The sequence below is a fragment of the Antechinus flavipes genome, chromosome X (genome assembly GCF_016432865.1).
Source record: "Antechinus flavipes isolate AdamAnt ecotype Samford, QLD, Australia chromosome X, AdamAnt_v2, whole genome shotgun sequence".
Classification (NCBI taxonomy): Eukaryota; Metazoa; Chordata; class Mammalia; order Dasyuromorphia; family Dasyuridae; genus Antechinus; species Antechinus flavipes.
This window is the reverse complement of record NC_067404.1, coordinates 3,160,914-3,173,823: the sequence shown is the minus strand read 5'-3', so window position 1 is coordinate 3,173,823 and position 12,910 is coordinate 3,160,914. Positions and strand designations below refer to the sequence as shown.

The following is a 12,910-nucleotide window of genomic DNA, read 5'->3' as shown; positions in this document are numbered from 1 at the left end:
AGGCATGTTTCTTTTTTTCATTTAATTTTTTCCATTCCATTTTCTCTCTCATGACCTACTCCCCCCAAATGATAAATCAGTATGAAAAACTGAAGCCTTCTCACAAACCTATAGAACCAAGTACACCAGAGTGCCCCACGAGACATTTCTAAAAGTGCGCCCACTTGCAATTAAAAATGCTAGAAAAGGAACAAATTAAAAACTCCCAATCAAACACTAAACTTGAAATTCAAAAAATAAAAGGAGAGATCAATAAAATTGAAAGTAAAAAAACTATTGAATTAATTAATAAAACTAAGAATTGGTTCTATGAAAAAACCAACAAAATAGACAAACCCTTAGTAAATCTGATTAAAAAAAGGAAAGAGGAAAATCAAATTGTTAGTCTTAAAAATGAAAAGGGAGAACTCGCCACTAACGAAGAGGAAATTAGAGCAATAATTAGGAGTTACTTTGCCCAACTTTACGCCAATAAATTCGACAACTTAAATGAAATAGAAGAATACCTCCAAAAATATAGCTTGCCTAAACTAACAGAGGAAGAAGTAAATATCCTAAACACTCCTATCTCAGAAAAAGAAATAGAACAAACTATCAATCAACTCCCTAAGAAAAAATCCCCAGGACCAGATGGATTTACATCTGAATTCTATCAAACATTTAAAGATCAATTAACTCCAATGCTAAATAAACTATTTGAAAAAATAGGGATTGAAGGAGTCCTACCAAACTCCTTTTATGACACAGACATGGTACTGATACCTAAACCAGGTAGGCTGAAAACAGAGAAAGAAAATTATAGACCAATCTCCCTAATGAATATGGATGCTAAAATCTTAAATAAAATATTAGCAAAAAGATTACAGAAAATCATCCCCAGGATAATACACTATGACCAAGTAGGATTTATACCAGGAATGCAGGGCTGGTTCAATATTAGGAAAACTATGAACATAATTGACTATATCAACAACCAACCAAACAAAAACCATATGATCATCTCAATAGATGCAGAAAAAGCATTTGATAAAATCCAACAGCCATTCCTAATAAAAACACTTGAGAGCATAGGAATAAAAGGACTTTTCCTTAAAATAGTTAGGAGCATATATTTAAAACCTTCAGTAAGCATCATATGCAATGGGGAAAAACTGGAACCTTTCCCAGTAAGATCTGGAGTGAAGGAAGGTTGCCCACTATCACCATTATTATTCAATATTGTATTAGAAACACTAGCCTCTGCAATAAGAGTCGAGAAAGAGATTAAAGGAATTAGAGTAGGCAATGAGGAAACCAAACTATCACTCTTTGCAGATGATATGATGGTATACCTAGAAAACCCCAGAGATTCTACTAAAAAGCTATTAGAAATAATTCATAATTTTAGCAAAGTAGCAGGATACAAAATAAATCCCCATAAATCCTCAGCATTCTTATACACCACCAACAAAATCCAAGAGCAAGAGATACAAAGAGAAATTCCATTCAAAATAACTGTTGATAGCATAAAATATTTGGGAATCTACCTACCAAAGGAAAGTCAGGAATTATTTGAGCAAAATTACAAAAAAGTTTTCACACAAATAAAGTCAGACTTAAATAATTGGAAAAATATTAAGTGCTCTTGGATAGGCCGAGCGAATATAATAAAGATGACAATACTCCCTAAACTAATCTATTTATTTAGTGCTATACCAATCAGACTTCCAAGAAAATATTTTAATGATCTAGAAAAAATAACAACAAAATTCATATGGAACAATAAAAAGTCGAGAATCTCAAGGGAATTAATGAAAAAAAAAATCAAATGAAGGTGGTCTAGCTGTACCTGATCTAAAATTATATTATAAAGCAGCAGTCACCAAAACCATTTGGTATTGGCTAAGAAATAGATTAGTGGATCAGTGGAAAAGGTTAGGTTCACAAGACAGAATAGTCAACTATAGCAATCTAGTGTTTGACAAACCCAAAGCCCCTAACTTCTGGGAAACGAACTCATTATTTGATAAAAACTGCTGGATAACTGGAAATTAGTATGGCAGAAATTAGACAAGGACCCACACTTAACACCATATACCAAGATAATGGTATCCATGACCTAGGCATAAAGAACGAGATTATAAATAAATTAGAGGAACATAGGATAGTTTATCTCTCAGACTTGTGGAGGAGAAAGAAATTTGTGACCAAAGATGAACTAGAGTCCATTACTGATCACAAAATAGAAAATTTTGATTATATCAAATTAAAAAGCCTTTGTACAAACAGAACGAATGCAAACAAGATTAGTAGGGAAGCAACAAACTGGGAAAACATCTTTACAATTAAAGGTTCTGATAAAGGCCTCATTTCCAAAATATATAGAGAACTGACTCAAATTTATAAGAAATCAAGCCATTCTCCAATTGATAAATGGTCAAAGGATATGAACATACAATTTTCAGATGAAGAAATTGAAACTATTACCACTCACATGAAAGAGTGTTCCAAATCACTATTGATCAGAGAAATGCAAATTAAGACAACTCTGAGATACCACTACACACCTGTCAGATTGGCTAAGATGACAGGAAAAAATAATGATGAATGTTGGAGGGGATGCGGGAAAACGGGGACACTGATGCATTGTTGGTGGAGTTGTGAACGAATCCAACCATTCTGGAGAGCAATCTGGAATTATGCCCCAAAAGTTATCAAACTGTGCATACCCTTTGATCCAGCAGTGTTTCTACTGGGCTTATACCCCAAAGAGATACTAAAGAAGGGAAAGGGACCTGTATGTGCCAAAATGTTTGTAGCAGCCCTGTTTGTAGTGGCTAGAAACTGGAAAATGAATGGATGCCCATCAATTGGAGAATGTCTGGGTAAATTGTGCTATATGAATGTTATGTAATATTATTGCTCTGTAAGGAATGACCAGCAGGATGAATACAGAGAGGCTTGGAGAGACCTACATGGACTGATGCTAAGTGAGATGAGCAGAATCAGGAGATCATTATACACTTTGAAAACGATATTGTATGAGGATGTATTCTGATGGAAGTGGATTTCTATGACAAAGAGACTTAACTGAGTTTCAATGGATAAATGATGGACAGAAACAGCCACACCCAAAGAAAGAACACTGGGAAATGAATGTGAACTATTTGAATTTTTGATTTTCTTCCCGAGTTATTTTTACCTTCTGAATCCAATTCTCCCTGTGCAGCGGGAGAACTGTTCGGTTCTGCAAATATGTATTGTATCTAGGATATACTGCAACATATTTAACATATATAGGACTGCTTGCCATCTTGGGGGGAGGGTAGGGAGGAGGGGAAAAAACGAAACATAAGCGAGTGCAAGGGATAATGTTTTAAAAAAATTATCCTGGCATGAATTCTGTCAATACAAAGTTATTATTAAATAAAATAAAATTTAAATAAAAAAAATAAAATGGGATTACTTAAAAAAAATTAAATTAAAAAAAAATAAATAAAAGCGCACCCACGCTGCTCTATGAGCCTCTGCAGGCATGGGAATGTGTGTACAGCCCAGGCTCCGTGTCTGCCTGTGTGAGGGTACATCTAGTTCTAGGTACCGGTAGGTGGCTGTGGATCGAGGGATGATGTATGTCTGGATGCCCTTCGGCACGTCTGTCCCAGAAGGTCTCCACTTTCATCACTGACCCTCTGGAGTTGCTTTGGACCAGTCGGGCTGGTCAGGGTCCTGGGAAGTTCCTTCCTTTTCTTAGTGAGTTCCAGCATTTCCCTGCTGCCAGCAGCGCCAAATGCAAATGCCCATTTGCTCTCCAGACTCTCTGCGCCTCAGTTCACCTCGCCAGTCCGACATGCGCACTTTGCCCTTCCCTCCACACACGGTCAAGTGCAGCCAGGTTAACTTTATACTCGCACGGACTCTCTCCTCTCCTCTCTCTTGTAAAACCTCTCTTTGATTTGAGGCCCAAGCGCCACTGCCCCGTACTGCGCTGGGACCCCTCCTTGGCTGAAGGCCCTCCTTCACGACAATCACCGCGCGGTCGGGTTCATCCCTACCCGTCCATGTCCACCTTGTCTTCTGGTCTGGAGGGCAGTCTTCTTGAGGACAGGAAGGTTTCCCTTTTGCCGTTTATCCAACACCAGCCCAGGGCCCGGCACCGACTAGATGCTTAGCTGATGGACGGGCCTAAAGCTCTGCCCAAGAACAAACGCACAGCCAGAGCCAGGAGCAGAGAGGGAGGAATTCTTTATTCAGGGAGGCCAAACTACAAGGCAAAGGGTCTCCAGCGCGGTGCAGACAAAGCTTCGTCTCACTGAGGTGACGGGCGCTCCGATTCCCCGTGAACCTCTCTCTGGATGAGCCAGCGGGGTGGCCAATGCCAGGCTTGGCTTGCTGATCTTTTGGGGGAATCTCCATGACAGCCTGGGAGGGGGAAGATGGGGAGAGGCAGAAAAGGGTAAAGATGGACCACGAGCCAGCAAACAGGGATACCCCCCCCACACACACACACCTCTCTCTACTTCTGCCTTTCCTTAACCTCCTCACTGCTGGCGTCTCTCTTCCACATCTCCTTTTCCATTTGCTCATGTCTGTCTCCCAAGGGCCCTTGATTCTTTTTCTTTGAACTCTCCCATGGCCAGGGAGATTTTCATGTTTACCCCTCCTCACTCACCTCGGTAACAAGGCTGCTTTCCCCTCCAGCAGCCCCCTTTGGGCTTCTCTCCTGAGACCCTCCCATGCCTCTGTGGCCAATAGCTTCCAGCTGCTTCTTCATCCTGTGCCAGGAGCCACAATTGGAGAGCCCAAGTTAGGGAGGGCTGTGCCAAGGAGAGGGGCACAGAGAAAGGGAAAAACTCAGAGAAGGATCGAAGAGAAGAGAGAAGGGAAGGCGAGCTGGAGAAAGAGAAACGGGAGGGAAAAGTCAGCAAGGCCAAGGGGACAGACACAGAGAGAAACACCCCGCAATGCGCTGGTGCACGCGCGCACACCAACAGCGAGAGACTAATGAGATTCGGGGAAGAGAGATAGCTAACCAAGTGGTTCCCCACCCCCTCTGGAGGGGCTTTGGGGTTCACCTCTGGTATTTCTGCTGCAGCTGGCGATAATGGAGAGAGGCTGCCTCCAGGAATTCTATAGTTTTCTTGTTTTCTTCTTCAAGCAGTTGCCTAAGAGAGGTTGCCTGGAATGAGCAGCCCTCAAGCTGCCCAGCTTAGCGGCCCCCCACCCCCCTGCGCCCTGCCCCGCACCCAACAGAGACTCACACGGCCGCAGCAGCCTCGGCACTGCGCAGGAAGGCATCCACACCGCTGGCAGCTGGGGCTTCGGCCCCGCCCTCAGGCCCGCTCAACGCGCCCAGCTGGGCCTGGATGCTGCCAGGCTTCTCCTGACTGCGCCTCTCTGGTCACAGGAGTACAAACGACATTAACCGCGCTCTCACCGGGATTTCGCCCTCTCCCCTCAGGGTCCCTCCTTCCCCCTCCTCCCCACAGGGCCCTCACCCTCCATCAGCAGCTGCTCCCTGTTGCTGCTGCTCATTTCCTGGGACAGTGTGTCTGCCCTCTGAAAGAAGGAAGAAATGGAGGCCTGCTGTGGCCCGAGATCCCTCCCTCTCCAGTCCTGTCTGTACTCAGGCCTCCTTGGGGAATTCACCAAATGTCCACAAGAAAAGACACCACACGTTTTGGTTCCTAACCTATTCCTGAGCAGCATCTCTTTTACATCGACAACAGGTGGCCATCTACCTGAATCCACTTGATCCACCGAGATCACAAATGCAGCTTTCTTGAAGCCCTCTAAATACCACAGCTGCCCTCCTCCAGGTTAAACACAACTCCCTGACCCCATATCCTGTCCCGAAATACCCTTTCACTTTACCTCCTCTCCTATGCCCTGTGACCCTTTCACTGCCCCTCGGAACAGGTGGGTTCCTCTATTCAAGGATTCCCGTATCCTATACTCCCGTGTATATAACCAGGTTTCTTTGATCCCAACCAGGGGTTTTCCCCTCATGTGGAATTCCCAGAGGACCTTGTGCTTCTCCATCATTCCTCTAGTGGTTGGCTGGACTCCATCCTAAGACAAAAGACAGCACAGGGCTGGTCAGAGTCGGTGCCATTAGAGGCTCGCCCTCCAGCCCAGAAGCCTTCCAGCACTGACCAAGAGCTGGAACAAGGGCTTACATCTGCTTCCTTTTCTTGAGTCTTTCTTCCTGGATGTTAGAGCTGAGCTCGGTTATCCTCTTCTTGCGTTCCTCAGTCACTGCCAGCTGCCTGGAAAATGGAGGTTGGGGGAAGAGGGAACCTCAGAAGCCAGTAACCCTGACCCCTCTCGGGCAGCCCTTAAGAACCCCTTCTGCTATTGATGTTCTGTGCGGGCAGAGGCCAGTGAGGGGGGGCATTCTGTTTCGCCTGGAAATTGGTGCCCCTTCCAACCCTCCTGCTGCATGGTGCCTCAAACGACAGAGGAACCACAGTCGGTTGGGCCCTCAGGCTCCAGGATCCTGTGAGCTGGAACAAGAAAGTGCCTGGGGCACTGGATGCTTTTGCATCTGAGTCCCTCAGCATGGAGCCTGCTAATGCCCCGGCGGAAGGCCTTACATGCTGGTGGCCTTACCCTCACCCGCACCACCAAATGAAGGCCAAGGACAGACAATTCTGGGTTAGAAACAAATTTGGGGCCAGACACACGTGTTAAAACCAATTTAAGGCCACAGATTAGTTCAGCGCTAGAAATGATTTGAGGGCTAAGGTTAGGATTAAGGGGAGTGAGACAAGGAGCCACTGACCTGAGAGCCTCGGTGTCTTTCTCCTGGCAGTGCAGGGAAAGGGTCCTCAGGGTTTCTAGAACCAAAGAGGTCAGTAGGTGGACACAGGGCCAGAGAGGATCTTAAATGGCACACAAGCCATGTTCTCAGGAGCCCTGCCATTTTGGAGCTACTTGACCATCCTGGAGTCCCCCCACTATTAGTCCCTTCCCTCTCAAACCACCCTCATGGTATTTTGATATGTTCAGCAACTTTTGGCCTTTGCTTGAATTGGTTCTCTCTACCCTTAATCTTGATATACACTTTATATATTTACTGCCTTCCCCAATACAACTGTGAGCTCCTTGAGAGTCAAGATCATCACATTCCTTCTATTTGAATCTACAGTCCCTGGCACAGAAGGTGCTTAATAGCCTTTATTAAGGTTTATTTATTGATTTGGTTTATTGATTGGTCCATACCTTGCTTCTTGCTCAAGACTTCTTTCACTTGTGCCTCCTCCAAGCTCACTGTAAGGGACAGAAATCAGACAGTCAGCTTGACTTTTCGGTCTTCCTCCAGTCTTTGTCTGCCCGGCCTACAGCAAGCTGGCAGCGTTGCTGGTTTTGCGGCCAAAATAATTCTCCATAAGCACAGGATCTGTCCTCGTCGTCATTCCACGCTGCTCAGTGGAATCCCAGTGGTTTCCAGGGTCATAGGCCTCAGAGGCCCCCTTGTTTGGCACGTAACAAACTGGGGCCCAGGAGGAGAATTTAAATCAAAGACACACCCCTTTTTGGCTTTTAAAGCCTTCTCCATTTGCCCCCAACCTACCTTTCTAACATTTCATGACACACTGAGCTCCTCAATCCACTCAAACTGCTTGCCATCTTGGGGGGAGGGTAGGGAGGGAGGGGAAAAAACGAAACATAAGCGAGTGCAAGGGATAATGTTTTAAAAAAATTATCCTGGCATGAATTCTGTCAATACAAAGTTATTATTAAATAAAATAAAATTTAAATAAAAAAAATAAAATGGGATTACTTAAAAAAAATTAAATTAAAAAAAAATAAATAAAAGCGCACCCACGCTGCTCTATGAGCCTCTGCAGGCATGGGAATGTGTGTACAGCCCCAGGCTCCGTGTCTGCCTGTGTGAGGGTACATCTAGTTCTAGGTACCGGTAGGTGGCTGTGGATCGAGGGATGATGTATGTCTGGATGCCCTTCGGCACGTCTGTCCCAGAAGGTCTCCACTTTCATCACTGACCCTCTGGAGTTGCTTTGGACCAGTCGGGCTGGTCAGGGTCCTGGGAAGTTCCTTCCTTTTCTTAGTGAGTTCCAGCATTTCCCTGCTGCCAGCAGCGCCAAATGCAAATGCCCATTTGCTCTCCAGACTCTCTGCGCCTCAGTTCACCTCGCCAGTCCGACATGCGCACTTTGCCCTTCCCTCCACACACGGTCAAGTGCAGCCAGGTTAACTTTATACTCGCACGGACTCTCTCCTCTCCTCTCTCTTGTAAAACCTCTCTTTGATTTGAGGCCCAAGCGCCACTGCCCCGTACTGCGCTGGGACCCCTCCTTGGCTGAAGGCCCTCCTTCACGACAATCACCGCGGGTCGGGTTCATCCCTACCCGTCCATGTCCACCTTGTCTTCTGGTCTGGAGGGCAGTCTTCTTGAGGACAGGAAGGTTTCCCTTTTGCCGTTTATCCCAACACCAGCCCAGGGCCGGCACCGACTAGATGCTTAGCTGATGGACGGGCCTAAAGCTCTGCCCAAGAACAAACGCACAGCCAGAGCCAGGAGCAGAGAGGGAGGAATTCTTTCATTCAGGGAGGCCAAACTACAAGGCAAAGGGTCTCCAGCGCGGTGCAGACAAAGCTTCGTCTCACTGAGGTGACGGGCGCTCCGATTCCCCGTGAACCTCTCTCTGGGATGAGCCAGCGGGGTGGCCAATGCCAGGCTTGGCTTGCTGATCTTTTGGGGGAATCTCCATGACAGCCTGGGAGGGGGAAGATGGGGAGAGGCAGAAAAGGGTAAAGATGGACCACGAGCCAGCAAACAGGGATACCCCCCCCACACACACACACCTCTCTCTACTTCTGCCTTTCCTTAACCTCCTCACTGCTGGCGTCTCTCTTCCACATCTCCTTTTCCATTTGCTCATGTCTGTCTCCCAAGGGCCCTTGATTCTTTTTCTTTGAACTCTCCCATGGCCAGGGAGATTTTCATGTTTACCCCTCCTCACTCACCTCGGTAACAAGGCTGCTTTCCCCTCCAGCAGCCCCCTTTGGGCTTCTCTCCTGAGACCCTCCCATGCCTCTGTGGCCAATAGCTTCCAGCTGCTTCTTCATCCTGTGCCAGGAGCCACAATTGGAGAGCCCAAGTTAGGGAGGGCTGTGCCAAGGAGAGGGGCACAGAGAAAGGGAAAAACTCAGAGAAGGATCGAAGAGAAGAGAGAAGGGAAGGCGAGCTGGAGAAAGAGAAACGGGAGGGAAAAGTCAGCAAGGCCAAGGGGACAGACACAGAGAGAAACACCCCGCAATGCGCTGGTGCACGCGCGCACACCAACAGCGAGAGACTAATGAGATTCGGGGGAAGAGAGATAGCTAACCAAGTGGTTCCCCACCCCCTCTGGAGGGGCTTTGGGGTTCACCTCTGGTATTTCTGCTGCAGCTGGCGATAATGGAGAGAGGCTGCCTCCAGGAATTCTATAGTTTTCTTGTTTTCTTCTTCAAGCAGTTGCCTAAGAGAGGTTGCCTGGAATGAGCAGCCCTCAAGCTGCCCAGCTTAGCGGCCCCCCACCCCCCTGCGCCCTGCCCCGCACCCAACAGAGACTCACACGGCCGCAGCAGCCTCGGCACTGCGCAGGAAGGCATCCACACCGCTGGCAGCTGGGGCTTCGGCCCCGCCCTCAGGCCCGCTCAACGCGCCCAGCTGGGCCTGGATGCTGCCAGGCTTCTCCTGACTGCGCCTCTCTGGTCACAGGAGTACAAACGACATTAACCGCGCTCTCACCCGGGATTTCGCCCTCTCCCCCTCAGGGTCCCTCCTTCCCCCTCCTCCCCACAGGGCCCCTCACCCTCCATCAGCAGCTGCTCCCTGTTGCTGCTGCTCATTTCCTGGGACAGTGTGTCTGCCCTCTGAAAGAAGGAAGAAATGGAGGCCTGCTGTGGCCCGAGATCCCTCCCTCTCCAGTCCTGTCTGTACTCAGGCCTCCCTTGGGGAATTCACCAAATGTCCACAAGAAAAGACACCACACGTTTTGGTTCCTAACCTATTCCTGAGCAGCATCTCTTTTACATCGACAACAGGTGGCCATCTACCTGAATCCACTTGATCCACCGAGATCACAAATGCAGCTTTCTTGAAGCCCTCTAAATACCACAGCTGCCCTCCTCCAGGTTAAACACAACTCCCTGACCCCATATCCTGTCCCGAAATACCCTTTCACTTTACCTCCTCTCCTATGCCCTGTGACCCTTTCACTGCCCCCTCGGAACAGGTGGGTTCCTCTATTCAAGGATTCCCCGTATCCTATACTCCCGTGTATATAACCAGGTTTCTTTGATCCCAACCAGGGTTTTCCCCTCATGTGGAATTCCCAGAGGACCTTGTGCTTCTCCATCATTCCCTCTAGTGGTTGGCTGGACTCCATCCTAAGACAAAAGACAGCACAGGGCTGGTCAGAGTCGGTGCCATTAGAGGCTCGCCCTCCAGCCCAGAAGCCTTCCAGCACTGACCAAGAGCTGGAACAAGGGCTTACATCTGCTTCCTTTTCTTGAGTCTTTCTTCCTGGATGTTAGAGCTGAGCTCGGTTATCCTCTTCTTGCGTTCCTCAGTCACTGCCAGCTGCCTGGAAAATGGAGGTTGGGGGAAGAGGGAACCTCAGAAGCCAGTAACCCTGACCCCTCTCGGGCAGCCCTTAAGAACCCCTTCTGCTATTGATGTTCTGTGCGGGCAGAGGCCAGTGAGGGGGGGCATTCTGTTTCGCCTGGAAATTGGTGCCCCTTCCCAACCCTCCTGCTGCATGGTGCCTCAAACGACAGAGGAACCACAGTCGGTTGGGCCCTCAGGCTCCAGGATCCTGTGAGCTGGAACAAGAAAGTGCCTGGGGCACTGGATGCTTTTGCATCTGAGTCCCTCAGCATGGAGCCTGCTAATGCCCCGGCGGAAGGCCTTACATGCTGGTGGCCTTACCCTCACCCGCACCACCAAATGAAGGCCAAGGACAGACAATTCTGGGTTAGAAACAAATTTGGGGCCAGACACACGTGTTAAAACCAATTTAAGGCCACAGATTAGTTCAGCGCTAGAAATGATTTGAGGGCTAAGGTTAGGATTAAGGGGAGTGAGACAAGGAGCCACTGACCTGAGAGCCTCGGTGTCTTTCTCCTGGCAGTGCAGGGAAAGGGTCCTCAGGGTTTCTAGAACCAAAGAGGTCAGTAGGTGGACACAGGGCCAGAGAGGATCTTAAATGGCACACAAGCCATGTTCTCAGGAGCCCTGCCATTTTGGAGCTACTTGACCATCCTGGAGTCCCCCCACTATTAGTCCCTTCCCTCTCAAACCACCCTCATGGTATTTTGATATGTTCAGCAACTTTTGGCCTTTGCTTGAATTGGTTCTCTCTACCCTTAATCTTGATATACACTTTATATATTTACTGCCTTCCCCAATACAACTGTGAGCTCCTTGAGAGTCAAGATCATCACATTCCTTCTATTTGAATCTACAGTCCCTGGCACAGAAGGTGCTTAATAGCCTTTATTAAGGTTTATTTATTGATTTGGTTTATTGATTGGTCCATACCTTGCTTCTTGCTCAAGACTTCTTTCACTTGTGCCTCCTCCAAGCTCACTGTAAGGGACAGAAATCAGACAGTCAGCTTGACTTTTCGGTCTTCCTCCAGTCTTTGTCTGCCCGGCCTACAGCAAGCTGGCAGCGTTGCTGGTTTTGCGGCCAAAATAATTCTCCATAAGCACAGGATCTGTCCTCGTCGTCATTCCACGCTGCTCAGTGGAATCCCAGTGGTTTCCAGGGTCATAGGCCTCAGAGGCCCCCTTGTTTGGCACGTAACAAACTGGGGCCCAGGAGGAGAATTTAAATCAAAGACACACCCCTTTTTGGCTTTTAAAGCCTTCTCCATTTGCCCCCAACCTACCTTTCTAACATTTCATGACACACTGAGCTCCTCAATCCACTCAAACTAGCCCCGCTCCGTTTTTCATCCAGGACATATGACTTCATCTCCCTAGCCTTGCAAAGGGTCAAGCCTCAGGACTAAAATATACTCCCTCCTTCTCTGCACCTCACAGAATTCCTCTCTTTCTTCAAGCACCACCATCCGTTTGAAGTCCTTCCTGACCCCCAATTGAGGCCTCCTCAATAACCACCTCCCATTTAATAACCACATACTTATCCACTTTATATTCATTTCAAATTTACTTAGACATGTGCCTACTGCTTTCCCCCATAGAATGTAGGCTCTTTTGGAATAGGGATTATTTCATTCTTGGCATTTGTTTCATCAGTGCCTGGCCCATCAAAGCTACAGGATGCCCTGGATGCCATGGGAGGCCATGGTCCTTTTAAGGTAAGGTTGTTTTTCGTTTGTTTGCTTTTCTTTTAAAAAAATATTTATTTATTTAAAAAGAGCTTTTCATTTTCAAAATAGCTAGAAGGATAATTTTTAACGTTCGCCTTTACAAAATCCTGTGTTCTAAATTTTTTTCCTTCCCTTCCCCCCACCCCATCCTTGACACAGCAAGAAATCCAATATATGTTAAACACGTACAATTCTTCTTTACCTGTGTCTACACATATCATGTTGCACAAGAAAGGTGAGAATACAAAGGGAAAAAAGAAATCGAGAACGAAAACAAAAAGCAAGCAAACAACAACAAAAAGAATGACAATACTATGTTGTGGTCCACACTCAATCCTTGCAGTCGCCTCTCTAGGTGCAGATGGCTCTCTTCCTCACCAGAACCTCTGGAACTGGCCTGAATCACTTTCACTGTTGAAAAGAGCCACGTCCATCAGAATTCATCATCGTCTAATCTTGTTGTTGTACAATGATCTCCTGGTTCTGCTCAATTCACTTAGGATCAATTCCTGCAAGTCTCTCCAGACGTCTCTGAAATCCTCCTGCTGGTCGTTTCTTACAGAACAATAATATTCCATAAC

General features: G+C 47.1%; 2 protein-coding genes across 2 annotated transcripts in view; both read right to left on the bottom strand.

The window, feature by feature from the left end:
- The window catches only part of LOC127542777 (synaptonemal complex central element protein 1-like), a gene marked incomplete at its 5' end in the record, with an annotated part of 96,545 nt that extends 89,278 nt beyond the window's left edge, over positions 1-7,267 (bottom strand). The window contains 9 exon segments of the mRNA XM_051968592.1: positions 4,293-4,401; positions 4,652-4,754; positions 5,055-5,144; positions 5,241-5,376; positions 5,478-5,538; positions 6,007-6,028; positions 6,102-6,248; positions 6,764-6,818; positions 7,204-7,267. Coding sequence (XP_051824552.1) covers positions 4,293-4,401; positions 4,652-4,754; positions 5,055-5,144; positions 5,241-5,376; positions 5,478-5,538; positions 6,007-6,028; positions 6,102-6,248; positions 6,764-6,818; positions 7,204-7,267 — 787 coding nt within the window.
- A 1,306-nt stretch (positions 7,268-8,573) lies between these two features.
- LOC127542418 (synaptonemal complex central element protein 1-like) lies at positions 8,574-11,597 on the bottom strand (the record flags this gene model as incomplete). The annotated part of the gene is made up of 9 exons (XM_051967987.1): positions 8,574-8,723; positions 8,974-9,076; positions 9,378-9,467; positions 9,564-9,699; positions 9,804-9,864; positions 10,335-10,380; positions 10,488-10,577; positions 11,094-11,148; positions 11,534-11,597. Coding segments are annotated over 9 exons (759 nt in total), but the record flags the coding sequence as incomplete, so codon positions are not given.
- Positions 11,598-12,910: the final 1,313 nt, after the last annotated feature.